The 25,671-nt window shown below is 40.3% G+C and overlaps 2 protein-coding genes across 8 annotated transcripts; both read left to right on the forward strand.

Annotated features, from left to right (window-relative positions):
- The first annotated feature begins 324 nt into the window (after positions 1-324).
- LOC105311256 (spermatogenesis-associated protein 31A6-like) lies at positions 325-24,272 on the forward strand. 7 transcript variants are annotated; one of them, XM_023527016.1, is made up of 10 exons: positions 326-408; positions 967-1,025; positions 1,398-1,500; positions 2,467-2,572; positions 6,752-6,794; positions 7,175-7,270; positions 18,240-18,534; positions 19,269-19,326; positions 19,932-19,992; positions 20,233-24,272. In XM_023527016.1, the coding sequence occupies exons 7-10, from the start codon at positions 18,349-18,351 to the stop codon at positions 24,158-24,160; spliced, it is 4,233 nt and encodes a 1,410-aa protein (XP_023382784.1). In that variant the 5' UTR covers positions 326-408; positions 967-1,025; positions 1,398-1,500; positions 2,467-2,572; positions 6,752-6,794; positions 7,175-7,270; positions 18,240-18,348; the 3' UTR covers positions 24,161-24,272. The 7 variants fall into 7 exon arrangements, with proteins under 7 accessions (XP_023382783.1, XP_023382784.1, XP_023382782.1 ...); XM_023527015.1 differs by lacking the exon at positions 1,398-1,500 and having other exon boundaries at positions 325-408; XM_023527014.1 differs by lacking the exons at positions 1,398-1,500; positions 2,467-2,572 and having other exon boundaries at positions 363-408.
- Positions 14,983-16,517, forward strand: LOC111728738 (zinc finger protein 658B-like). Its single transcript, XM_023527021.1, has one exon. It carries the CDS (start codon positions 14,983-14,985, stop codon positions 16,342-16,344), a length of 1,362 nt encoding a protein of 453 aa, XP_023382789.1. The 3' UTR covers positions 16,345-16,517.
- Positions 24,273-25,671: the final 1,399 nt, after the last annotated feature.

Below are 25,671 nucleotides of genomic sequence, written 5' to 3' on the forward strand. Positions count from 1 at the left end.
GCCACCACAGACTGTGTGACAGTGGAATCTGTGGACCAGCTTGGGGTTGAGAGGGATGGGTGACTGTCAGGCTGCAGAGAAAAGCACTTCACTGGATGGCTAGTGAAGATGATGTTCAGGGAAGGTGTATCCAGCAGAGCTGATGAAATCCTAAACAGCACCATGTTTTCTTTGTTTCTGTCCCCACTCTTCCAGATTCTGAGCTGTTCTCATACCATGTCCATCACTACATGTGGCATTTAGAGTTATGCTGATGCTCCCTCTTTCCTGAACATGGAGATGACAAAATGATAGAAGAAGAAAAGTTTTTTATATTGGACACCTTTTGGGAGCCCAAAAATATCGGGCCAAAAATGAATGATTTTTGGGTAGAACCAAACAGCAACACAGTGCTGTTTACTCACACAGGTAAATACTATAAACATCTTATTAAGGGATCTTTTTTAGAAACTGCAAACAACTCGGAACAAAAAGTTAAAAAATATATTTCTTGCATAAAGCATCACATTTTAATTTCAGAGTTTTCTGTGAAAATTCTTAAGGTGTAAAGACAACAAGAACTTGATGAACAATCCAGCCTGAGTAGTTTTTTGAGACTAGTTTTAATGAAATTAGAAGGTTTCACCTATGTGGTACCTGAATTTTTTTTTTTTAACTCATCCTTTATTTTAGTTACATGTTAAAAAATTTTTGTTTTAATTGGTTATAAGGGGGCATACATTGTTATATGATTGACAAAAAGCAGTTTACCTTACTCCGAAAATGCAAGGTTAAGCCCCCATAAGACATGCACATGTTCAGACGGTGCTGCCTCTGTGTGGTTCTTCCTGTTCCTTCTCAAGGGGCCGTTATTCCATAGGGAAGCCTTTTCTCCTGCTGGTATTATGAGATATTCAAAGCCATGAATATAGGAGTTGTAAAGCAGCCAGGTTTCTCATGACCCCATTTCTTTTTCTTCCTCCCTAGTGGAACCTTTACAGTTTTTAACCTTCTTCCAGGAGCAGCAGAAAATGAACATAGCTCAGGTGAGTTCAGTTGAATAACCCGTTTATTTTACAATGGATTTTATAAGGACTTAAGTGTCTCTTTGTTAACATGGAAAAGTAGAAATAGAAATGGATCACATGCATTCAGAGAAGATGTAGAAATACAGATGAATAGCAGGGCAAGGGTGGTGGTATTTGAATATATGCAGATTCTCTGGTATTACAGGAAAGAATTCAGTAAGGAATTGCCAAATTGGAGCTCCAAATGTATCTCTGTAGTTCATGATATCCATGTCAGAGTGTCAGACAGTATTTCTTTAACGGCTGACATTAGTGAGAAGATAAAGCAAAGTGTCTTCGTAGAATGTAAAGAGATTGATGACAAAAAATATGTTTGTTGTTTTCAAATAGGTGTTCCAGTTAACTTTCCAGTAATAATCTTAAAATAATATAGAATGTTGCCTCTACTTGTTCTACAATAAAAGCAGAAGACTTAATGCTGAATGTGAACTTGGTCAATACTATCTTTCGGAAACTCAGACATAGGGGTTGAATTAAGACATTTTCTGAAGAATAAACTGAATATCCTTAAGATTACATAAATATTTTGAATACCTATGATATTCAACTTACTCAGCAGTTTAAAATGCTGTTCTCTTTCAAATATTTCAACACTTTACATTCATACTTCAAACCTCTGCATGAAGCCCGGTTGCCTGTGTCCTCGTGACCACAGACTTGATTATAATCAAACTCGCTAGATCTCTTCTCATCCTTTCTTTACTTGACTTTACTGTGTCTCTTGCCTCTACTTCCCACTCTGTCCTTCTGAAAAGTTTCTCTTTTAGTGTCTGTGGCACCTCCACTGGCTCTGTCTTTCCCTTGCTGCTATGTTCATAGAGTCACCTTCTTTCCTTTATCCGCATTTTCATCCTTGGCCCTTAAATCTTTTCTAATGTTTTGTAATGATTTCATCCTCTTTCATTTTTTATTTTAAAACAGCTTTATTGCAATTGAAATCATGTATCATGCTAGTCACCCATTTAAAGTGTAATATACAATTTTTAAAGGTGTACTTATTGCAATTGAAATCATGTATCATGCTAGTCACCCATTTACAGTGTAATATATGATTTTTTAAGGTGTTCTCGCAAATATGGGCAAACATCACTGTAGTCAAAATAGGCCCTTTTCATCGCCTTAAAAAAAAAGTGTGTAGGTTTTATCCCGTCCCATTATCTTATCCCTCCCCACCCCAAGCCTCAAGCAACCACTAATCTACTTTCAGTCTGCAAAGATTTGCTGAACCACTCCCTGTATTATTTCTGGCAGGACATTTTTGCTTTTGGCACATTCTGTTTTTGTTTATCTCAAAAAGTTTTAATTTTTACAATTTTGTTGGGTATTGAATTCTTGGTTGACAATCTTTTTCTTTCAGCACTTTTAATCTGACATTCCACTGCTTTCTCCATGGTTTCAGATTAGTAACCAGCTGTTACTGCTATTGTACGTGATGAGTCACTTCTTTCTTTCTATTTTCAAGAACGTCTTTGTCTTTTTTGACAGTTTGATTATCATGTGTCCAGGTATGGCATTTTTACTTCATGTTTATCCTAGTTGAAGTTTGTTGAGTTTTGGGATGTGTAGATTAATGTTTTTCATAAATTTGGAGACTTGGCTGTTATTTCTTTAATATTCTTTCAGACTATTTCTCCTCTCATTATTCATATATTTGTAAACTTGATGCTATCTAGTAGTTATTTTTTTTTTATGATTTTTTCTTTCTGTTTATTTCTCACACTGCATAATTTCAATGGACATATTATACAGTTTTTCATTCTTTCTTCCCGTTGCTCAGATCTGTTGAACTCTAGGGAAAAGTTTTGTTTCAGTTGTTGTACTTTTTAACTCTTGAAATTCTGTTTAGTTTCTTTTATTGATACATTTTACTTTGTGAAATATTTTCTGACATTTTCCTCTAGCCTTTAGATATTCTTTCCTCGAATTCTTGACTATTTTCAAATAGCTGATTTAAAGTTGTTACCTAGTAAGTCCAACATCTGCTTTCTCAGTAGCAGTTTCTGTTGAGTACACCTTTTCATGCATATGGATCTTGCTTTCTTGTTTTTTTTTTTTTTTTTTTTTCTTGATTAGCAGAGTTTTTTGTTGTTGCTGATAAGTGGACATTTTAAACGAAATAGTGTGGCAACTCTAGAAATCAGAATGTCTCCCTTCCACAGGGGTCATTCTTGAAATTTATTTGTTTAATGACTTTTATGAACTAATTCTCTAGCACCTGTATTTCTTGTATGTAGCAGTAGAAATTTTTTCAGAAATTTCCTTAAATTAGTAAGTCTCCCATCTTTCCTTAAGGGCTCTGTGCATGAGAGGGCATTCCTTCAGCATTCAGTTAGGCAGTTTACAAGACTGCAGTAGCCTTTATTCCTTATTATGCCAAACCTCATAGTTACTTAGAGGTGACTACTTAAGGCTTTCTCTTCTGAGCATGCTGTCAGCCCTGGGCCTATACACAGCTCTATGCATGTGTGTAGCCATCTAGATTCTCAGGAGTATATCAGAGATTTTCAAAAACTTTTTTGTCTTTTTGTCTTTTTGACAGTTTGATTATCACGTGCCCAGGTGTGGCTCTCTTACTCCAAGTTCATGCTTCTTGAAGGTCATTGAGTTTTTGGTATGTGTAGATTGTTTTCATCAAATTTGGAGACTTCTTGGTTATTATTTTTTCAAATACTCTTTCAGAGTATGTCTTCTCTTTGTCTGGGACTCTATGCATTGACTTGTAAACTTGATGCTATCTCATAGTTATTTTTCATCATTTTTTCTGTTTCTCACACTGCATAATTTCAACAGACATATTATACAGTTTGTTCATTCTTTCTTCGACTTGCTCAGATCTGTTATTGAACTCCTCTGGTGAAAGTTTTGTTTCAGTTATTGTACTTTTCAGCTCTTGAATTTCTCTTTGATTCCTTTTTATCGATACTCTTTACTTAGTGAAATATTATTCCTATATTTTTCTTTTATCCTTAGACATTCTTTCCTAGGGGTCATTGACCATATTTAAAACAACTGATTTAAAGTTGTTTCCTAGGAAGTCTAACATCTCCTTCCTTAGGAGCAGTTTCTTTTGATTATGCTTTTTCCTGCATATGAATCTTACTTTCTTTTTTTTTCCCCCCTTGTTTAATAGTTTGTTGTTGTTTTTGTTGTTATTGTTGATAACTGGACATTTAAAATAACATAGATGAGGCAGCACTAGAAATCAGAATGTCTCCCCTCCACAGGGATCATCCTTGATATTTATTTGTTCAGTGACTTTTCTGAACTAATTCTGTAGAACCTATATTTTTTGTGGTCTGTAGCAGTAGAAGTTTCTTCAGAAGTTTCGTTAAATGCCTGGAACCAGTAGTCTCCCAGTCTTTGCTTCAGGGCTCTGTGCATGTGAAGGCATTCCTTCAACGTTCAGTCAGGCAGTTTATAAGCATGTAGTGGCCTTTACTTCTTTCTTATGCCAAACCTCATAGTCACCTAGAGGTTAGGGCTTTCCCATGTCTTTCCTGAGCATGCCGTCAGCCCTGGGCCTATACATAGTTCTATGCATGTGGGTAGCCTTTTAGATTCTCAGGAGTATATCAGAGCTTTTCAAAATCTTTTTTTGCCATCTCATTCTTCAGCATTTCCTATTTTAAGCTTCTCGATCAGGCCATTGTTTGCTCCTGCTGTTATCCACCACTTCAGTTAATACCCACCACATAAGTTAAACAAATGCCTTTAAATGTTTGGCCAGATGCTTCTGAGGATAAGACTTTTCACACACTGTATGAGCTCCAAATTAGCACACATAAAGATATCCTTGTAGTGGGGTCGTTCATCGAACTACCAAACAGCCCAAATGATGACAGTTTTTCTGGCAATGATACTTTGATGGAACTACAACCCATCATGTAGTTGCCAGGCTGCAGGTTGGAGCCTGTGGATTCTCAAACTGTGGCAGAGTTTGAGAGGGATGGGAACAGGGTGTATTAAAATGATACAACATCACTATACTTAGAGTGATTCAGCCAATTTTCTTGTATACTTCCAGAAATTATCTTTGTTAACTTCTATAATTTTCGCCAGTTTTTTCATTGTTTTTGTGGAAGAGAGAATTTTCTGGGGTTCCTACTTCACCATTTGCACTTCTGTCATTGTTAGCTTAATTTTTTTTTATCCAGCTGTTTATTAAGTCACATATTAGAGAGATTGGCAGAAACGAATAAAAAACAACAGTTTTCTCACTAATGTTTTAGTTTTGGAAAATATAGTTAAATTTTATTTTATTTTTTATATTAAGATAAACTTAATGAGGGGGGTTCCTCATCTTTTATTCATTTGTTTAAGTTCCCAGCTACTGGCTCTGAACTTCACACAAAGAAGGTATTCACTCAGTCATACCGAAGACATGAGTGAGGATATAACCGGATACATAATACTGGAAAAAAACGTGTTTCTGTCCTCTTGTCTCTTAATCTACTTCCCTTTCTTTCTACTGTTTACTTGCGATAAGAACACTTAACATGGGATCTACCCTCCTGACAAATTTTTACATGTACAGTGCTGTATCATTCGCTAGTGGCATCACGTTGTGCAGCTGATCTCTAGAACTTAGTATTTTGCACAAGTGAAACTTTATACTCATTGAACGGCGACTCCCCCGGCTCCCTCCTCCCACCCCCTTTAAAGTCTTTGTTGTGGAAACTTTCTCTTTTTTCAGTTTTCAATACTCTACTCCCTCATGATTCCATTATTACCTTCAGAAAAGTTCTTCTCTGGCTTTGTGGCCTCTACTTTTTCTGCCAGCCTCCTTAATATTCACGGTGCCTCAGATGCTGTTTCTGGTACTTTTTTTTTGTCCAATCCCTATGTGCTCAAGTTGTTGTCTGACTGCTTCTGTTAATTTCCATGACCACCTAAATTGCTAGTGTCTCCTTAATGCTTGTCTTTGTCCTAGAGCACCCGTCTGTGTTCTAAAACCATGCGTAGTTTAAGGGACAGTTCCAGCTTTTTGTTCTACAGACTAGTCAGTAGCAGCATGAACAGGTCTGTCTCATGAAAACTTCTAAGATATTTTTTTTTGTATGTCTTAAATATCGGTATTTGGCACCAGCATTCAAGAAGCTGCTCATACTGCTAGATTGGGTAGCTAATTGGTTACTGCTTCTGCTGATTAGATCTTTCTATTTATATCTGTCGCTGTTACTTCAGTGTAGGCAGTGTTCTCATACTAGTCTGTTTGATTCCATCTCCTAGGTAAGTCATCCTTTGTTCTCCATGAGCTCTAGATTTATATATCTTTATACGTTTATCGATACATAAGTTCAGTCATGTACGGGATCTCCACAACTTACATGTACTGTTTCCTTGGCTCCCATTATTTATGGTATTGATGTCCTTGGAGGGATTGAACATCTTAGGATTCTCTAGAATTCTCTAGACTACCCAGGGTAATCCCTCGGGACGTAGAAGAGTTGTAGGAATTCTTTACACTGAAATTTTTCATAAAAATATATGAATGAATTACAGTACATTACAAACCCTTTTAAGTAATTGAGTAACTCCAAAGTTAAAGACAAATTAGGGCACGAGTAGACATTCTTTATAGCTATTTGTTTTAGAGCCTTAAGAGTACACAGGAAAATAGTAGTTCTCAAAGGTATTTTCTTTGTCACTTAATTCTGAACTTTGAACAAAATGTATCATTGCAGGGATCAGTGTCGTTCGAAGACGTGACTGTGGAGTTCACCCCAGGTGAGTGGCAGTACATGGGCCCTGCTCATAGGACCTTGTACAGAGACGTGATGCTGGAGAACTGCAGCCACTTTGTCTCCATGGGTGAGCAGGTCTTACTATGTGACTCCCCTTGGAATTCAAATCCTTTTTGTTGTAATCATCAAAACACATGGACCCTTTGTAGAGATTAATGTTGTTCAGGCTTTTAAGAGGCCTGGGTAATTGAAACCTTTAGAGAAACAGAAACGATGTTTGTGTCATTGCTTTCCCATTGAAAACTGCAAATGGGTACTTTCATTTTGCTCTTGCTGCTATATCTTTCTCCACCTTCAGAATCTAAAAAGCACGTGGATCTGGTCTATATATAAAGTCTTTGTTGTGGATTGTTACGTTCACAGGGTATTGCATTACCAAACCCCAGGTGATCTTCAAGTTGGAGCAAGGTGAAGAGCCCTGGTCCTTAGAGGAAGAATTCCCAAACCAGAGGTGCCCAGGTGAGTGAGCACGGACAGAAGGAAACTCCTGGGGTAGTTAGACTTTAGAGGGAACCACTTTCGAAAGTCGTTTTTCCTTTTAAACAGCTTTATTGAGATGTAATTCACGTATCATACAATTTACCCATTTAAAGCATACAGTTTTGTGGCTTTTAGTATATTCATAGATATATGTAAACACCACAGTCAGTTTTCTTCACCTCAGAGGGAGAAACCCCATGCCCTTTAGCTATTATCTCCTTATTTCCTGCCGCTTTAGCTCTGGCAACCACTAATCTACTTTCTGTCTGTATAGATTTGGGTATTCTGGACATGTCAATGGAATCACACATTATGTGTTCTTTTGTGATTGGTTTCTTTCACTTTGCATTACAAGGTTCATATTGTAGCATGTATTAGTACTTCATCCTTTCTTGGCGAAATAATATTCCTTTGTCTGGATATACCACATTTGTTTGTCCATTCATCAGTCCGTGAACCTTTTGGCTGTTATTGAGTAATGCTGATGTAAAATCCATTTACAAGTTTTTGCATGGACATGTGCTTTTATTTCTCTTGACCATACAGGTAGGAGCGGAATTTCTGGCTATGTGATAACTCTGTAGAATTGCCAAACTGTTTTCCAAAGGCGCTGTATCATTTCATAATCCTAATGATGGCATATGAGGGTTCTAAATTTTCTACATCTTCACCAGTACTTAATTATCTCACTTTTTGATTGTAGTCATCTGAGTGGATGTGAGGTGCTATGTCATTGAGGTTTTGATTTGCATTTCTGTATTAGTCAGCTGGACCGGCATAACAAAATACCATAGCCTGGGTGGCTTAAAAAACAAATTTATTTATCAGAGTGCTGTAGGCTGAAAGTCCAAGAAGAGGGTGCCAGCAGGGTTGATTTGTGGTGAGGCCTCTCTTCCTGCCTTGCAGATGAGCACCTTCTCACGGTGTCCTCACCGGGCCTTTCCTCTTTGCATTCATGGAGAGAGAAAGGTGTCTGATGTTTCTTCCCGTTTTTATAAGGATATCAGTTCTACAGAAATAGGGCCTCTCCTTTATCACGTTAACCTCCGTTACCTCTCTAAAGGTCTTATCTCTAAATGCAGTCACATTGGGAGTTAGGGCTTCAAAATATGAATTTGACTGAGACATAATTTAGTCCTTAACTATTTTCCTGATCACTAACGATGCCAAGCAGTTTTTTCATGTGCTTTTTGGCCTTTGTCTAATCATACTGATTGGCTAAAAAAGATATCCCTCAATAGTATGTTAGAAAGGTTATAAAATAAAAGAATGGTAAAGTTGTTAAGTCAATAAAAATAAATAATTTAGGGTTTAAATTCTGTTATCTTTCAGGTTTATATTTAGGCAATAAATTCATTATCTTTAAAGAAATCCTGATAGCGCAAGAGTATTTGAATAGCTGCACTAAGCAATATGATATCAATGATCATAAAACAAAATATGAATTTCTAAGACTTTAAGATTCGCTTGAATTATGAGATCATAATTCTTCACTTAATGTTGTCAGTAGGTTCCTGGAAATTGACTTAAGTGAAATGAACTGTAATAAAACCACCTTTATTACAGTCTTCACTGATATAAAGAAGAACTGAGTTGTTAGGGCAGAAACATCACCAAACTTCAAAATAAAGATCCAAAACACTTCTAATATCACCATTGATGTAAATCTGAGCTAGACATACATTTAAGAAAGATTAATCATTATTATCTAACCCGCTTATTCCAGTTCCGTTTTTCAGGTGGCCATATCCCCGCAGCTCAGCTCAAGGCAGAAACCCACCCTGGGCAGGATACCATTCCATCTCAGGGTGCATTCACACACCACGCGCACTCAGACATGGGGTTAATGTAGACACACCAGTTCACCTAACATGCACATTTGGGATGTGAGAGGAGACTCGAGGACCCAGAGGAAATCCACACAGACGTGGGGAGAACATGCCAACTCCACACAGACAGTGGTCCTTGTAGGGAATTGATTTTTTTTCTCATCAACGTTGTAACTAAATGACATTTAATGAAAGGAATTTATTTGAGGACCTGCTGTACCTCATCTGATGAAAGAATAAATCCTGTGGCATATTTAATAAATATGGCTATAGAGGATATAAATGATATTTGTATTAAAGTGGACCACATAGTTGCATATGTGTATGCTGAAATTAAAGGACAAGCCTTTCAAGTTCCCTTGGAATTATCATAAGACAGTGAAAATATAGTTTTATTCTAAACACCAATAAATTCAACTAATTAGAATCACCACAAATAATATTCTCTCAACATAGTTCGATAAATGTAGAAAGTAATGATAAAATGAGTAGACAAAAAACCTTGATATGGAACTTTGGAAAATTATCTCTATTAAACAGTATATTAAGAAGGAAATCAATTTCAAAATTGCATGACATTTAGAAAGTAATAAAAATAAATGTGCATACTAGAAACTTTTAGTTATAGCTGAATTAGCGAACAGAGGTAATTTGTAGTCTCATTTACATTAAGAAACTAATCAAGAGCAATAAAAAAATATAATAATGAAGAATTTAAAAGTGAAATTTAAAATTGATCAACTGGAAGACAAATTATAGACTATATCTTAGAATAAAGCAATGAAATGGCTGCAACTTTAGTTAATCCTAAAAAAACCAAAAAGCACTTTTCCATAAAAATTCATGTGGAGACATACTTGTAAAGATGTAATATCAAACTAAATCCCTTTAGAAGAGCACTGTGGGAGGACTTGCTTTAATAGATATGAAGGATTTATGTAAAGCTCTGAGTAGTTAAGTAGTTTGCAGCTGGAGGTGGGATAGTTTAATAAATTAGTGAAACAAAAAGTTCAGGGAAACAAATATGATCCATAGACAATTGGTTTTGACATGTCCACTGTCCTATCAGAACAGTGGGTAAAGAATCCTGAGGTAAACTTATGGGTCAAAACAAAAAATCGGATTCAGGTGGCTTAGAGCAGAACTAGATATAGTCTATGTGATGTTAAGGAAAACATGTTCATAACTGTGCTTAGGAAAAGAATAAGATAGAAAGCATTAAATGAGAATGATGGCATAAACATTCTTTCCTATTCACTAACTACAGTTAAATACTTAAAATTATACATAAAAAACCAATAAGATTCTGAAAGATGGAAAGAAGAATGAAGATGAGGTAGTATTGCTGGCACTTAATGGAATACAGGGTGGTTAGTACAAGCAGAAGGCCAGTGAGAGTCCGATCTCTCAACCCTGCCCAGTGTTAACCTTCTCTATCTCCCATGGGTTTCAGTGGAGGTTTAGTGGGCAACCTCTCCCCACTTGACAGTAGTGAGCTGCGCTCTACTTCTGTTGGCATGGTTTCAGAGAAGTCTGGCTGAAACTGAACATTAACATTAATAAAGTACAATTTTTAATTTTCCGTAAGGACTATGCTTTTGTCATCCTGTCTAGAAATGTCAGAACTCTTAACAGATTTATTCCTGTGATTTTTTTTTTCCTAGAAACTTTTAAATTTCACATTTTACACTTTGTGTTCCATTTGGTATTAATTTTTATAGAAAGTATGAGTTATATGTCAAGTTAAAATTTTTGAAAAGGGAGTCCAGTTATTCTAGCAGCGTTTGTTGAAAAGATTATCATTTCTCCTTTGAGTAACATTTGCTTGATCTTAGAAAACAGATGAGTGTATATTTGCATTGCATTTCAGTATGTGTGTGTCTAAGATTGCATTCTATATGTCTGAGATTGCATATTTCTGTGGCGTCTCTATTTATCTCCATATCTTTCCTTATGCCAATACCATATTAACTTTCTTACACTAGCTTTTTAATTTTTGACATCAGGTAGTACTGAATCCACCGGAATTTGATGTTCAGATGACTTTATGAATTTTAAAACAAGCTTCTGATATTTATAAAAATGTTGGAATTTCAGCTTGAAGTGCATTGACACTAAATCAAACAAAATCAGCATAAAAAATATAGTTTTCTAATTCCTAAATAACATGTACCTCTCTATTTAGTATTTCTTTGATTTCTTTCATCAATAGTTTTTAGCATACAGATACCAAGTGGTGTGTATTGGTGCTATGGTAAATTATGTTGTGTATTTGATTTCAAATTCCAGTTGATCATTATTTGTATATTATTGGCTTTCATGTATTGGCTTTGTATTTTTCCTTTGCTGAAAACACTTATTAGTTCAAGGAGCTTTTTTAAAGATCATTTTGTGATTTTTCTGTGTAGGCTTACTCTGTATCTTTCATTTTCATTCTTGCCTTATTGCATTAGTTGGAACTTACATTGCTGTCTTGTGTAGAAGTGCTGAGAGTAAACCCCCTTGTCTTTTCCTGAGTCTTAGGGTTAAAGCATTCAGGCTCTCACTCTTAGATGTGATGTTACCTGTAGGCTTTTCGTGGATTCCTTTTATTAGGGTGATGAATGGATTTTGAATTTAGTGAATTTTTTTTTTCTGTAATTGATGTGATTGTGGTTTTAATCTTTAGACAATGAATATGGTGAATCACATTGATTGATTTTTTTGAATGTTGCAACAGTTTGCATTCTTGGGATGAATCTCACTTGGTCCTGATTTATTATTTATTTTAATATAGCACTGTGTCCTTTTGCTTACTGTTTTTCAGTATTTTTACATTTATGTTATGAGGAATATTACATAGGGTTTCTTTCTTGAATTGTCTTTGGTTTTGTTATGAAGATAATACAGGCCTCATAAAATGACTTAGGAAATATTCCCACATCTTGCATTTTCTTGAAGAGATTATGTAAAATTGGTATTATTTCGTCTTTCAATGTTTGGTAAAATTCACTAGTTAACACCATCTAGTCCTAGAGCTGCTTTTTCAATTACATATTTCTTGACCACATATTCAATTTCTTAAATAGATCTATTTGGCTTATTTCTTCTTCATGAGAGAGTTTAGTAGTTTTTTGTTCTCAAGGAATGTGTACATTTTATGTAAATTATCAACTTTATGGGCATCGAATTTCTCTTAATATTCTTTATTATCTTTTTAATGCCTATTATGTTGGTAGTTATATTTTCTTTTGCATTTATTTCTGATACTGAGAATGTGTCTTCTCGATTTTCCTCCACTGGCTTTTTATTATTTAAAAATCTTTTCAAAGAAGTAAGCTTTGGTTTGAGTGTTTTCAATTTCATCGTATCCTCTGATCTTTATTATTTTCTATCTTTTGCTTTCTTTATATTTCACTTCTCTTCGTATAGTTTCTCAAAGCTTAGGTAACTGGTTAAAGGTCTTTTTTTCCTCAATGTATATAATTTTAAACTACAAATTTATCTCTATAAACTACAAAATTATCTGAGTACTACTTTAGCTGTATTTCATAAATTTCTATAGTTTGAACAGTTTTAGATTTCATTTACTTAAAAATATCTTACTTTTTTCTGAGATGTCTTCATTGACCCATGGTTTAATTGAAAGTATATTAATTTACAAATATGTTTTATTTTTCCAAATAATTTTGCGCACCTGATTTCCAGCATAATTTCTTGATGGCTTGAGATCACACTGTATATGATTTCTCTTCTTTTATAAATATTTGTTTTATAGCCCAGAATATGATCTGTCTTTATGAGCACTCAAATGCATTTGACAATAATGTGAATTCAGCTGCTTTTTAATATATTGTGTCTTTGGTTTTTCAGGGTATGGTTTTCACAAGTACTGCTTCATCTCTTCTAGTTGTAATATTGGGCCTACTGTGTATTCCTGCCTTTTTTTTTTTTTCTATACTTCTTTTTTTTCTTTTTTTTCTCTCCTACCTGCTCTGAGTTAGCCATGAGTACCCTAAAGCAACAGATTTGTTCCTCTTGCCTATGCAGATTTTATAGAGTAGATAGGAATATGTTTCCAGGTGGAATTTTGGCAATGCCCGCTGTTAACCATGTCCAAGAATTCCTTTTGAATGGGAATTTCTCAGGATTCTTCATGACCATTTCTATGCGCTCTTGCTGTGGCTCGTGGCGGAAAATTTTGCAAGAGTGTTCACATCCTTTATATTTATGGCAGAACCACAGAGAAGAATCTCGTCTTCCTTTTTCTTTTTCTTTTTTCTTTTTTTTTCTTTTTTGGAAGTAGGGAGGCTTGAGTATAGTGGATATTGTCAGAACAGTTCTTTGTTAGACCATCTTTTCCTCAGATCGTTGGCTAGAAGGAACAGGCTTTTCTTGGAACTTTTTTAGTCTCCGCCTATTGTTGACTTTGGTTTGCAGGCTTTTCCAGCAGGCCAGCACGCAGAAAGAAAATCTTGGAATTCTCTGTAGTGCCATTTCTTAAGTCCTAAAGTCCACCTTTCCATTTTGTAGCATCTTCATTTGTTTGTTAATTTTTTTTTTTCATCTTGGCCAGCACTGAATATAATAGCTGTTTTTTGTTTAAACGATATGGATGAGGAGAGTGTGTGTGTCTGTTTCTGTGCATGAATTACTAATCTTTTGAAAATTACCAGAAACAATACAATAGATAACAAAACGTGGCCTTAAGCTCCTTATGAGAAATATAAGGTTCATAAGATACTTTCAATTTTTCTCATTTTAGGATATTATAAGGTTGATGTCCACATTGAGGGGAATCAGGAAAAACAAGAGAAACCATTGTGGCAAGTAATATTCATTGATAACAAAACACTGAATAAAGAAGGTCAGAAAGTTTTAGGAAAACGAATTAACTTGGATTCGATTCCAGATTTTTCAGGAAAAATGCCTTGTAAATGTGACTCATGTAGAACGAGTTTACCATTTGATTCTGAATTAATTATTAGTGATAGAAATTGTTCCAGAAAGAAGGCCAATTACATGAATGTCTGTGAAAAGTTACAGTTTGTTATTAATCATGAGAAAACTCATACTGGAGAGAGGTCTTACAAATATAATAAAAACGTGAAAGCTTTCAGTCTTAGGCAGGATCATCAGAAAATTCAAACTCTGGAGCAATCTTCTGAATGTAGTGAGTTTGGAAAAGTTTCACATGATGAGACTGTTGTCTGTGTTACAGCTCAGAGTTCTCTAATAGGAGAAGAATCTTGTCAGGATTGTGAATTTAAGAAAAACTGTGACAAAGCAACTCTCTTTAACCACGCGAGAACCGGCACAAAGGAGAAATGCTTTGATCTTAATGAATGTAGTAGATCCTGTGACAAAACCACCACTGCGAAATACAATCAAGTTCACATGGTTATGATGCACTATGAATGTAATAAAAATGAAAATAACTTCAGTAAGAATTCACCCCTTACTCAACCTCAGAGAGCTGCTCCAGGACAGGCTTTTGCAAGAAGTAAATGTGAAGAAAACTTGAGCCAGAGCTCAGCCCAGAAAACACCAACTGGAGATATGTACTGTGTTTTTCATGGATGTTCAAATGCCTTCTTCCAGGAATTAGACCTTAGAGTATATCAGAGAACTCAAACAGAAGAGAAATTCTGCAAATTTGATAAATATGGAGAATTCTTGCATCAAAACTCACCCCTCAGTGTACATCAGGAAAGTACCACAGGAGAGGAGTCATGAGAAAGTAATAAATGCAGGAGATTATTTTACAAGAATGCACACCTCATTCAGCATCAGAGGACCTGCTCAGGGGAAAAAACTCAAGGCAATGAATGCGGGAAATCCTTTTGGTCAAATTCACACCCTATTCATTATCCTGGAACTCATATGGGTGTTAATCTCTATGCATGTAATGAATGTGGGAAAACTTTTTGTCAGACATCAAACCTCAGTGAACATGTGATAGTTCATAAGGAGAAGCCTTATGATAACAATGGATGTGGGAAATCTTACAAGAACTCTGCTGTCTTAGTACACCACAGAACACACACAGGGATAAAACCCTATCAAACTAATGACTATGGGAAATCGTTCTCCAAAATTGCACAGCTCAAAGAACATGAGAGAATTCACAGTGGGGAGAAACCCTATGAATGTATTGAATGTGGGAAAACTTTCTCTAACAAGACCCACCTCAGTGTACATCAGAGAATTCATACAGGGGAGAAACCCTATGAGTGTAATGAATGTGGGAAAACTTTTGCTGATAATTCAACCTTCAAAGCGCATCACAGAATTCACACAGGGGAGAAACCCTATGAGTGTAATGAATGTGGGAGGTCTTTTGCCTATATATCTGTTCTCAGAACACATCAGAGAATTCACACAGGGGAGAAACCCTATAAATGTACTGACTGCGGGAGATCTTTCGCCCATTATTCAGCCCTCAGAGCACATCACAGAATCCACACAGGTGAGAAACCCTATAAATGTAATGGCTGTGAGAAAACTTTCACCCGTGATTCAGTCCTCAGGATACATCAGAGAATTCACACTGGGGAGAAACCTTATAAATGCAATGAATGTGGGAAAGCTTTTGTCAATAGTTCATCCCTCAAAATACATCAGAGAATTCACACAGGCGAGAAACCCTATGAATGTAATGACTGTGGGAGATCTTTTGTTGATAATTCAGCCCTCAGAGCACATCAGAGACTTCACACAGGTGAGAAACCTTATAAATGTAATGGCTGTGAGAGAACTTTCACCCGCAATTCATCCCTCAAAGCACATCAGAGAATTCATACCAGGGAGAAACCCTGTGAATGTAGTGAATGTGGGAAAACTTTCTCCAAGAAATCATACCTCAGTGGACATGAGAGAATTCACAAAGGGGAAAAACCTTATGAATGTAATGAGTGTGGGAAAATATTTTTTTATAAAGCAGTTCTCATAGTCCATCAAAGAATTCACACAGGAGAAAAACCCTATGAATGTAATGAATGTGGGAAAACCTTCTCCCAGAAATCAAACCTCAGTAGACATGAGAGGGTTCACAAAGGAGAAAAACCTTATGAATGTCACGAATGTGGAAAAACTTTTTCTCAGAAGGCAACCCTCAGTATGCATCAGGGAATTCACACAGGGGAGAAACCCTATAAATGTAACGAGTGTCGGAAGACTTTCTCTAGTACTTCAAACCTCCGAGCACATCTGAGGTCTTGCACAGGGGAGAAACCCTATGAATGAAATGAATGTGGAAAAAGTTTCTCTCTGAAGTCATATGTTAGTGCACATCAGAGAATTCATACAGGGGAGAAACCTTATGAATGTAATACAGGTGGATGTTTATTTAGTCAAATCTTATGTAATTTACACTCTCCTTTGTTATTGTAATAAAAATCTTCCATACTTTGTCCAAACATATTGAAAGTAATGGAGAAAATATACATGGCAAATATAAATACAAGACTAAAGCTCAAATTTTGATAAAAGTTTGATAAAAGTAATATATTCTTACTTTAAGGTAAGGAGGAAGAGACTGAGGACCTTAGAAGCAATAGTAGATGCAGAAGATGTGCTCATGAATGTGTTTATTCATAATAATACCATCAAATAAACTCAAGTGCTCTTGTTCCCACTAAAGCTGTATTAAAAACATTATGACCAGCAAGCAGGGGACACACATTACTTTTAAGTGCACCTGGAGTGTTAAGACAGATTTCCCATGTGAACTCCTCAGTGAATCCTTATGACTGCTGCTGAGGGGATGCAGAATTAACCATAAGAGAATTCTGTATAGGACTCAAAGCTATCTCTATATGCTTCAGGCTGGACTTGGGGTCGCAGGGGTCTAGAGAGGAGGGCGGGGGAAGGCAGAGCACACTCAGAAAAGAAGAATATGAATGAAACACACTAGGGATATCTGAAGAGACTGCTCAAGACCTGAATTAGCTCCAGGCTTTGAATCCTAGTCTCACCTTCCACCCTACAGACCTTAAGAGTTGGTACCTTAGCTCACCTTAACCCATTCCTGGCTTCTGGGTGTAGCACATGTGCATATGTATAAATATTTGTGTTTCTCCCAAAATTTCTATGCTAAAATCCTAACTCTTAAAAATGATATTAGGTGGGGCCTTTGGGTGGTGCTTATAGACCCTCATTAATGGGATTGGTGTCTTATAAACGAGGCACCAGAGAGATCTCTAGCCCCCTCCCACCATGTGAGGACACAGCAAGAAGGTGCTGGCTACCAACCAGGAAGAGAGCCCTCACCAGAAAGTGACTTGCTAGCACCTGATCTTGGACTTCTCAGCCTCCAGAACTATGAGAAGTAAATTTCTATTGTTTCTAATCGACCCAGTCTTTGGTATTTTATTATAGCAACTTTAATGGACTAAGACGTATTTCAAAACTTACGTGGAGAGTAAGAACTATCTTCATTTTGGCAAATACAAAGTTGGGTCAAGTCAACGAATAAAAAAATCTTAAGTAGAAAAGTATGGATTATTGGATTTGAAAATACTGAATTGGTTTGTAAAAGGATGAGTGTGTGTGTTAATGTCCCAAAAGTCTTTGTGCCGTTGAAAGCTTTACGAACTCCAAAATTATAAATGATCCAAATTTATAAAGTTATCATTTAAAGGCTTAATTACATATAATTCTTTCATATTTAGATCTTTGAATTTGAATAATACATTTTTAATTTTTTGTATATAGGTCTCTCTGATTGAAAATGTGACAAAACAAACACTATTTAAAATTCACACAACTAAGTAAGTGTAAAAGTTCTGTGTCTGGGTTTATACAAGACAAAAAACATTATGTGGGGAAGCTGGAGCTGAGGAAATAGCCAAATTTTCCCCAGGAAATAGCCAAATTTTCAGAATCAACTTCAGATTTTCAAGGATTATGGAATTGGTGGGCCTCGAGTCAAGATCTCTAAGGGGCAATGGAACTAGGTGACATCTGGTTCCCACATGAAATTAAGAGAAAATCATCTAAGGTCTCTCTGACAGATTGAGGGTAGAGCTGGAATGAGAGATCTAGAAGGCCCAGAAGGGTGCAGAGGTACATGTAGCTGGATGGTGAGAGAAGGGCAGTAGTTCAGCCTCCTCTTCTTCTTGTCCCCTCCCCGCCCTCAGGAACCTTTGTGACTAGGCCACAGCTCTGTGATGTGGGTGGGCCTGGGGTTCTGCTCCCAAGTGAACTTCCAGTGCTCAGTTGCCAGAAGGCAGCAGTGATATTCACATCATGGAAAATCCTCTCTCTTCTCTGAAGAGCATTATTGACACATGGATAAGCCTCAGTTTCACTCCCTGGGTGATTGATACCATCCTCACCTTCCTGTGTGGACTGGGGCTCTTCCTCCTGTTACTCTTCTGCTTCCAGAGTAATCCATCTATACCACCACCTAGGAAACATAGAAACATCAGGAAGGTAAGGAACCCTTGGCCCAGACCCAGCAAAGCTGATCTTTTTTCTTATTATTTCACCTTTTCTGAATCACCTAGAGAAAATGGTGAGACGGGAATTCTTGGGAATGAATAGAACATCACGTTCTAGGAACAAGCCAGGCCGAGCAGGGGTTAGAGTGAGCACACGGATTTTGATCTGAAGATCTTGGATCAGGAGTCCAGGTGTGGTGGAGGGCTCCAGGGCACAGTCCCAGATGCAGTGACCAATGATCAAGGACTGGATACTAAGTAAGAGTTGGATCTCTACAGAGTGACAGGCCCCTGAGCACTAGTTCACCAACTGCTTTCCCATGGCAGGTGTCTAAGTCGAGCCTCTCCTCTGTTGGGGCTGATCCGAGATCAGTGCCGAGCCACTGAGTGTCTCTGAGCAAAGGCTGGAGTGGGGCTCTGGCCTGGGAAACCAGAGTCCTACCGGACTGAGCTCAGAGGGGCCTGTAGTTCTGAGAATGTGTGTTTTTTTCTTTTTCTTGAGCAAGAAATCCATGGTGGGTCTCATCAAGATTCTTTTTTCCATTCATCCAAGAAGAAAAGCAAAATATTTTATCTGCTTTACAAAAAAGGTAAAAGGGGAAAAATTAGAGAGTCTCATTAATTAAATGTAGAAAGTCACTTTGTTCATGAACACTGAGCTTCTGTAGCTTGTCTAGAGACAGGAGAGTAAGAATGAGTCTAGCTCCTCACATTTTCTTGTCTCAGCATTCGGTGGAGCCAAAGAGGAAGAGAAAGATCAGGAAGAAAAGTAGAGCTTCGAAAGGTGAGTTTCTGCCCCTCAGCCCTGTGCCAAGGGGTTTGCCCCCCACCTCTCTGGTCCCTGAGGGTCCAGGTCCAGGTCTCCAAGGATGCCAGCAGCGGAGCCTGTTTCACAGGAAACAGAGCCATCGGGAAGGCTCTTGGGAAGGAAATTAAAATCCAGATACATCCCAGAATTGTATTCTGAATGAAGCATCTGAGAGCCTGGAAATGGGTGTCACCCAGCAGGGGCATTTGGACTGTCGTAGATCAATAGTATCTGACTGAAAGGTGAGAACCCACCCCCCACCCCTCCGCCAGGTCCACCTTTGAACAAGTTGTTTATCATCACTCAGTTTCCTCTGTAAGGTGCCCCCTGACCTCTTGCTCCCCTATGGGGCAGTTGTGAGGTCCGCAGTGGGTAATAGATGTGGAAGCACTTTGTAAAAGACAAAGTTTTACCCTTCTTGAGCCTTGTGATCACTGTCAGGAATTGTTATCCTTGACCTGGATGCTTGGGCTCCAGAGATCTCCCTTCAAAGTGTCTCCCCTAAAGGGCCATTACCCTAGCCTCCTGTAAGACCCCTAAGGCCCTGCCTTAACCACATGACCCGGTCTCCTGATTTCCAGCTTGCAGAGATTGCCTGCAAGAACTGGAAGAGGCTCAGAGCCTGATTTCTCTTCTGCAAAGGTAAAGAATCTTCCCCTTCTCTCGGGTCCACCACCCTCTGGGCTGCTGGACACCTCGAACTGACATGGAAGGGAGGGCAATGGGGTATGGGTGTGGCTACAGCCCTGGGGTGACAGACAGCAGGAGCACTGTGGAATAAATGTCGGGGATGGGGAGGACCCTAGGCACCAGGTGCCCACCCTGCAGGATCTCCTGGCCCCACGTGCCCCTGGCTGCAGCTTGTGCCTCCGTGTCCTGCAGCCACCTGGGAAGGCTCCCTGACAAAGGCAGCTTTTGTCAGAGCTCAGGTCAAGAAGCCACTGGTGAGGCGTGCAAAGCAGTTCCTGAGGGAGCCCGCCAGCCCTGTGCAGAGCCTGTGGAAGATGCTGCTTCCGTCATGTCCCCGTTGGCTTCCCCAGCTCCTCTGACTGAACGCCTGCTACCTCTGGCCTCTGCCCTGTCACAAAGTCCTACTACCTCTTCAATTTCTATTCATTCACATTCATCCCTGAGTGGCTCTCAGCCACCAGAGCCTTTCTTTCCGCTGGACGACCTTTCACCACAGCCACTTGCACTTTCCCCTTCTACCTCATGCCTCCATGATTCCGAGGCCCACTTTCCACCTCCAACAGCCTCCTCTGCACCACCACTGTCAGACTCCACTATGACACCTCCTCAGTGTGACTTGATGGCACTCCCACTCAGGACCATCCCACAAAGCTCATCTCCACACACATCTTTGTCAGCTTCTCCTGTCGCAGTCCCAGCCATCTCAGGCCTTGACTACTCAAGCTGTTCCATTTTAACCCCGTCTCAGTGGCAGGCAGCTGCCAAAGCCTTGTGCCTCTCAAACTCATCACAGTGCAAATCCCAACAAGAGCACCTGTCCCACCACTCACAAGAGGCCTTGCTCAGGAGAGACTCCACAGAAAGAATGGTAGAGGCTGTTAGCCCCTCCTTACTCGAATCCGATGACCAGAATCTCCTGGAGATACAAGTCACAGAGAGAATCAAGATAAAGATTTCGAAGGAAAAAGACAAAGACAGATTATATCCAAAACAAATGAGCCCAGACTACCACCTGAATTCTTTGGGGAAAATGTTGCCATCACTAGGTGCTGAGCAGGACACCACAATCCCCCAACCCTTCTGGACCGCGAAAGATAAGCCAGAGCAACTGCCTAGTCCTCAGCAGCTCTCATATCCTAAGGTCTTGGGGGACCATCTACAGCAAAAATACAACCAGCTTTTTTGGGGTCTCTCCTCTCTGCACAGCGAATCCCCGGTGGCTACTGCCTGGATCTCTGAGAATTCTTCCACACTACAGTCTCCCTCATTCTTATTCAATGGAATCTCAAATGCCTGCCCAATTCATCTGCAGGCTAAACTACCTCCACTGCTTTCCCATTCCCAGCCCCTGCCCCAGCTGGAGTTCCAACCTCAAGCCTTGATTCCAAGGATGCTGCAATTACAGGCCCCACCTCTGACTCAGGCCCAGGCCCATCTCCAATCTCCTGTACAAATCCTACGACCTTCTTCTCCATCCCAGATTAGAGCCTGTGGTGTGTCTTGCCCGACAGCCCGGAATGAGCTAAAATCTCTCACCTCAATTGAGATTCAAAATACAGAATGGCCCTTGTTGCCGAAGCAACTAGAAAGTGGGTGGGCTCCGCCGTCTGTGATCGAAAGATCTCAGGAAGTCTTTAATATCTTCACTCCCAACCTTCCCGAGGACAGCTGGGTGGGCTCCATCCTTCCCGAGAATTTTCCAGTCAGTCCAGAGCTCCGGAAGCAACTGGAGCAACACCTCCAAAAATGGCTTATCCAAAACCGCTGGGAGCTACCTCGGAAGATACAAGAATCTCTGGAACTAAGGCAGCTTCAGAGCGAATTACCAGGGAAATGTCCGGTAAAGGACAAGCATGGGGCCTCACGGCCCTCTTCCTTCACAGGTGAAAGCAGCAAGGATCCGCAGAAGGTGGGGTTCCAGCTAAAGCAAGACATAAGCAAGGTCCCTAAAAACCTCTCCAGGTCCTCCGAAAGGCCTATAGTGGCATTTCAGGAAGTAGACTCTGAAGGGTTAGAAAATGACTGGATGCTTTTAAGAAAGGACTTGACAAGTGGTTTGCCGAGGAGCTTAGACAAAAATCTAGAAAACATCCCAAAAGGCCATTTAGGCAGGAATTGGGGGCAAACCAGCGAGGGTTTAATCCCCGTGAGTGTGCGTCGATCCTGGCTTGCTGTCAACCATGCTTCTCCCAAGTCCAACGCTCACATGGAAACCAGGAATTTGGGAATCTTAAAGGGTTGGGAACCCTGGGTGAACACCTCCCACAGGGTTTCCTTCCTCGACACAAACACTGAAAAGATGCTGGAAGCACATATGACAAAGTTTTGGGTGAGGCACATGTGGGGCCTGCCCCTCAAGCTCATCAAGTCCATTAATCACTTTAAGTTGAAAAAGGTTCAACCCTCACCCACTCTGCAGTTTGCCTTTCCTCCCTCAGCTCCCTGTGTCCCTGGAGACCACTCGATAGTCCAGCTTGCTGAGGTCCTTGGAAAACTTCCTCAGCCCCATCTGGGAGAGAAAGCGATAGGAGAGGAGTCAGTTCCCACCCTGGAGAGGCCTCTCCTGGCCCCCTTACCTGTGTGTGAGGAAATCCAGAGGGCCCTGGGACAGATCTCACTTGGTGATGACCATGGGACCACAAAGGCCCCTCTGGCTAGACAGGAGGGCAGGTCGCCACCTCAGGCCGTCACACTCACCTGGCAGAGTGGGATTGTGGAGTGGGCCATGAAGGACAGCACAGAGCCCAGTCCAGGTTCAACAATGTCCAGGAACGAGCCAGGAGGGAAGAGTGGTCTACATGCCTCACGAGACCCCAGCCATCAGGTAACAGTGCCAGAGATGAACATAGGACCCCAATCTTTGAGGGCCAAGGAAGCCAGGGAGGCAGGGAAGGCCACATTGTCCCCTGCTTTTCAACCAGAGTCTAGAGACATCTTGGGAACCAATGTGCTGACAAAGTCCCAAAACAAAAATGCACATTTGGGTAGTTTAGAGGCTCCAGGGACCAGTAAAAGTCCCCTATACCCTAGAATGACTGTTCTCCAAGATCCAGGAGAGCCACGCCTTAACACAGAGATGGTTAGTGAGTTTAAGTCCAACGTAAAGGTACAGTCAGAGAACCTGCCACACGACTGTCCCAGACACAAGCCCCTTGCTACTGACAACTTGGCCTCTCAGGTGCCTCAGTGGCATCCCCAGGGAGTGCCCAATGGAAACAAGCTAGTTTTCCAGATGCTGTGTGGCCTCAAGGCAGCCTCAAGCAGCAGTCCAGAGCAGCAGGAGCCCAGGACCAAAAGATATCAAGGCTTTTGGAAGAATCAGAGCGAGATGTTTGTCCCTACTTATGAGAGAGAGGACTGCAGGTGGCCCGACCCAGGAGAGCATGCAGAAAAGCTCGAGAAATTGGGGACCTGTCAAGACAGGAGTATGAGTTCCTCTGCCCAAGCCAGAAAAACTGTAGGCTCTGTTGGGAAGAAATACCTCCAGCTGCTGCCAGAGAAAAAACAAAGTGTTTTACAAAGCTTCTTCAAAAGAAAAATGAGGATTTTCCCCCATAAAAAATTCCAAGGTCAAGATGCTTTGCAAAAGTGCAAGCCCAAATCAGCCACTGCCCAGAGCCAACAGTCAGTCAAAAGCAGATCAATTCTGGACAGCGAGAATGTGGAGGCTCAGGAGCTCATGACAGCTGTGGGACAGATTCTAGAGAAGAAAATGGCCATTCACCATGGACTTCATGCCACGAAGTTAAAGGAGCACAAACGGGAACACCCAGCCCCAGTATGTGTGTGTGTCTGCTGCCTTCCTTACTCCACAGAGCAAGCGAGAATGATGAATTACACCCCTCACAGTCAGCAGGCTGACTCCAAAGACCAAAATTGTTCTACCAGGGAAAAGCAAGTCAGACCTGAGAAGTCCTTGAAAAGTGTCAGATTCGATGATGAGCAGCTGGAAGTGAGTCGCAACCCATCCCTGGCCCCCAAGAAAACACTGTCTCCAGTCAGTGCCTGCCAGTATAGGCCAAGGATGCCGTGCACGCCAGGCCACCAACCACACTGCCCACGGCATTATCTTTTTCGAGGAAGGGTCTTGCCTGGTCCGTGCTTCACTAACCTTTTCTAGTAGGCAAATATGTCTCCAAGAAAAAAAAAATCAGTCCATGTAGAGAAGCGTTTTCTCATTACTACATTCAAAATATTTACTTTTCCCCAATATATGTTTTTCTCTCATAAAAGGGTGGTGTAGTGACTTCTCCTTGTGCTTGCTAGGTGTGTGCTTTGGCCTCGAAAAGAAAGGGGCATGGACGGAGGCTGATCGTGGCATTGCGAGCTTACTCCTTACCCCAAGTCCCTTCATTGCCCCTGATATTTTCACAATACTTTCATTACTCAAACAACAAAAACTACTCTAAAACAAGACGAAAAAAACCCATAAAAACTCCACTCGAGGATCTGGTTCAACCCATCTTTCTCCTGCTTCCACTCAGCTTTGAAATCGTGCAGCTGTAGGAAATAGGTTTACAGGGGCCTCACAGGGTTGGACATTCCCACTCAGGAAGTTTTGGAGTGGGGAGTTGCTGGGCCCTGAGTTCAGAAGCAAGAGAAATCTTGCCCCTGGATCTCTTGGGCCCTAAAGGCTCCTTAAGGTCCCTTCTCACTCTAATGAAGGCTGCGATGGGGATGGCCTTGTGAACCCCTCTCAGCTTAGCCTGAATAAAATGTACAGCTCGCCCTCCCCCACCTCTGCCTTTCCCACATGTAGAGACCAGACAGATGGCACTTCCTGCTTTGCGTGTGCGTAGGTGTGAGCCTCAGGGAGGAGGATGATGAGGGCTGTGTTCACTCCTGCCACAAATGAATGAATGGTCATGGTCACTGGTGACCTGCCTTTCCCTCTATTAACCCCAGGGGAGGAATTCTGGATGAATGGAACAGGGTGTGACTATGTGTGGGTAACTATCTGATAGTCGATACTGTGAAATTTGGGTGGGATGTGGGTGAAGAATTGAAAAGGTTGGATCCAAGAAAGGAGGCAAAGTGACCCAGAGTGTCCATAAATATGCAGCGACCGAGAAGCCCTGATGTCCCATCATCATCTACAGGTATGGGAGGAGGGAAGGGGAAAGGGCCCCAACCTCTGTCTCCACCTTCTTCAGCTCTGAGATCACAGATATAAAGAAGCCACCTCTAGGGCCAAATCTGCAGAATTAAAGCAAGTCAGGAATGGTTAATTGTCTCCACAATACAGTTTCTAAGCTTGCACATCCTTGCCTCCTGAATTCTAGAAAAGATGACTTAACAACAGGTGGAAAAGCCAGGACTAGAGAACTCAGTGTCACTCCCAGTCTGGTGACCTTTACATAAACACATGGCCCAAGGTCTGCTCCAGGGGAGAGTTGGGGACTTAAAAGGATGAGAGACTGGCCTGCCATCACGTAATAATTCTTATGTGATTCTAGCCTTGCTTATCCCAGAGCCCTGCAGGAGACGAAGACACCACACAGGATTTATCACACGGGAGCGCAGAAGTGACCTGTCCACAATGGGTGGTGCAGTCCAGGATTGGTCCTCGGCGTGGCCTGCTACCGTAGTGTAGCTTGCCTCCTCTCTGGCCCCAAACCACACAGAAAAAAG

Source organism: Pteropus vampyrus, unplaced genomic scaffold (assembly GCF_000151845.1).
Source record: "Pteropus vampyrus isolate Shadow unplaced genomic scaffold, Pvam_2.0 Scaffold1000002679, whole genome shotgun sequence".
NCBI classification, from domain to species: domain Eukaryota; kingdom Metazoa; phylum Chordata; class Mammalia; order Chiroptera; family Pteropodidae; genus Pteropus; species Pteropus vampyrus.

Coding starts and splice junctions, on each gene's coding strand:
- LOC105311256 (XM_023527015.1), top strand. CDS start 18,349: ATGGAAAATCCTCTCTCTTCTCTGAAGAGCATTATTGACACATGGATA. Junction 18,535..19,268: donor AACATAGAAACATCAGGAAG/GTAAGGAACCCT, acceptor TTCTTGTCTCAG/CATTCGGTGGAGCCAAAGAG. Junction 19,327..19,931: donor GAAAAGTAGAGCTTCGAAAG/GTGAGTTTCTGC, acceptor CCTGATTTCCAG/CTTGCAGAGATTGCCTGCAA.
- LOC111728738 (XM_023527021.1), top strand. CDS start 14,983: ATGGGTGTTAATCTCTATGCATGTAATGAATGTGGGAAAACTTTTTGT.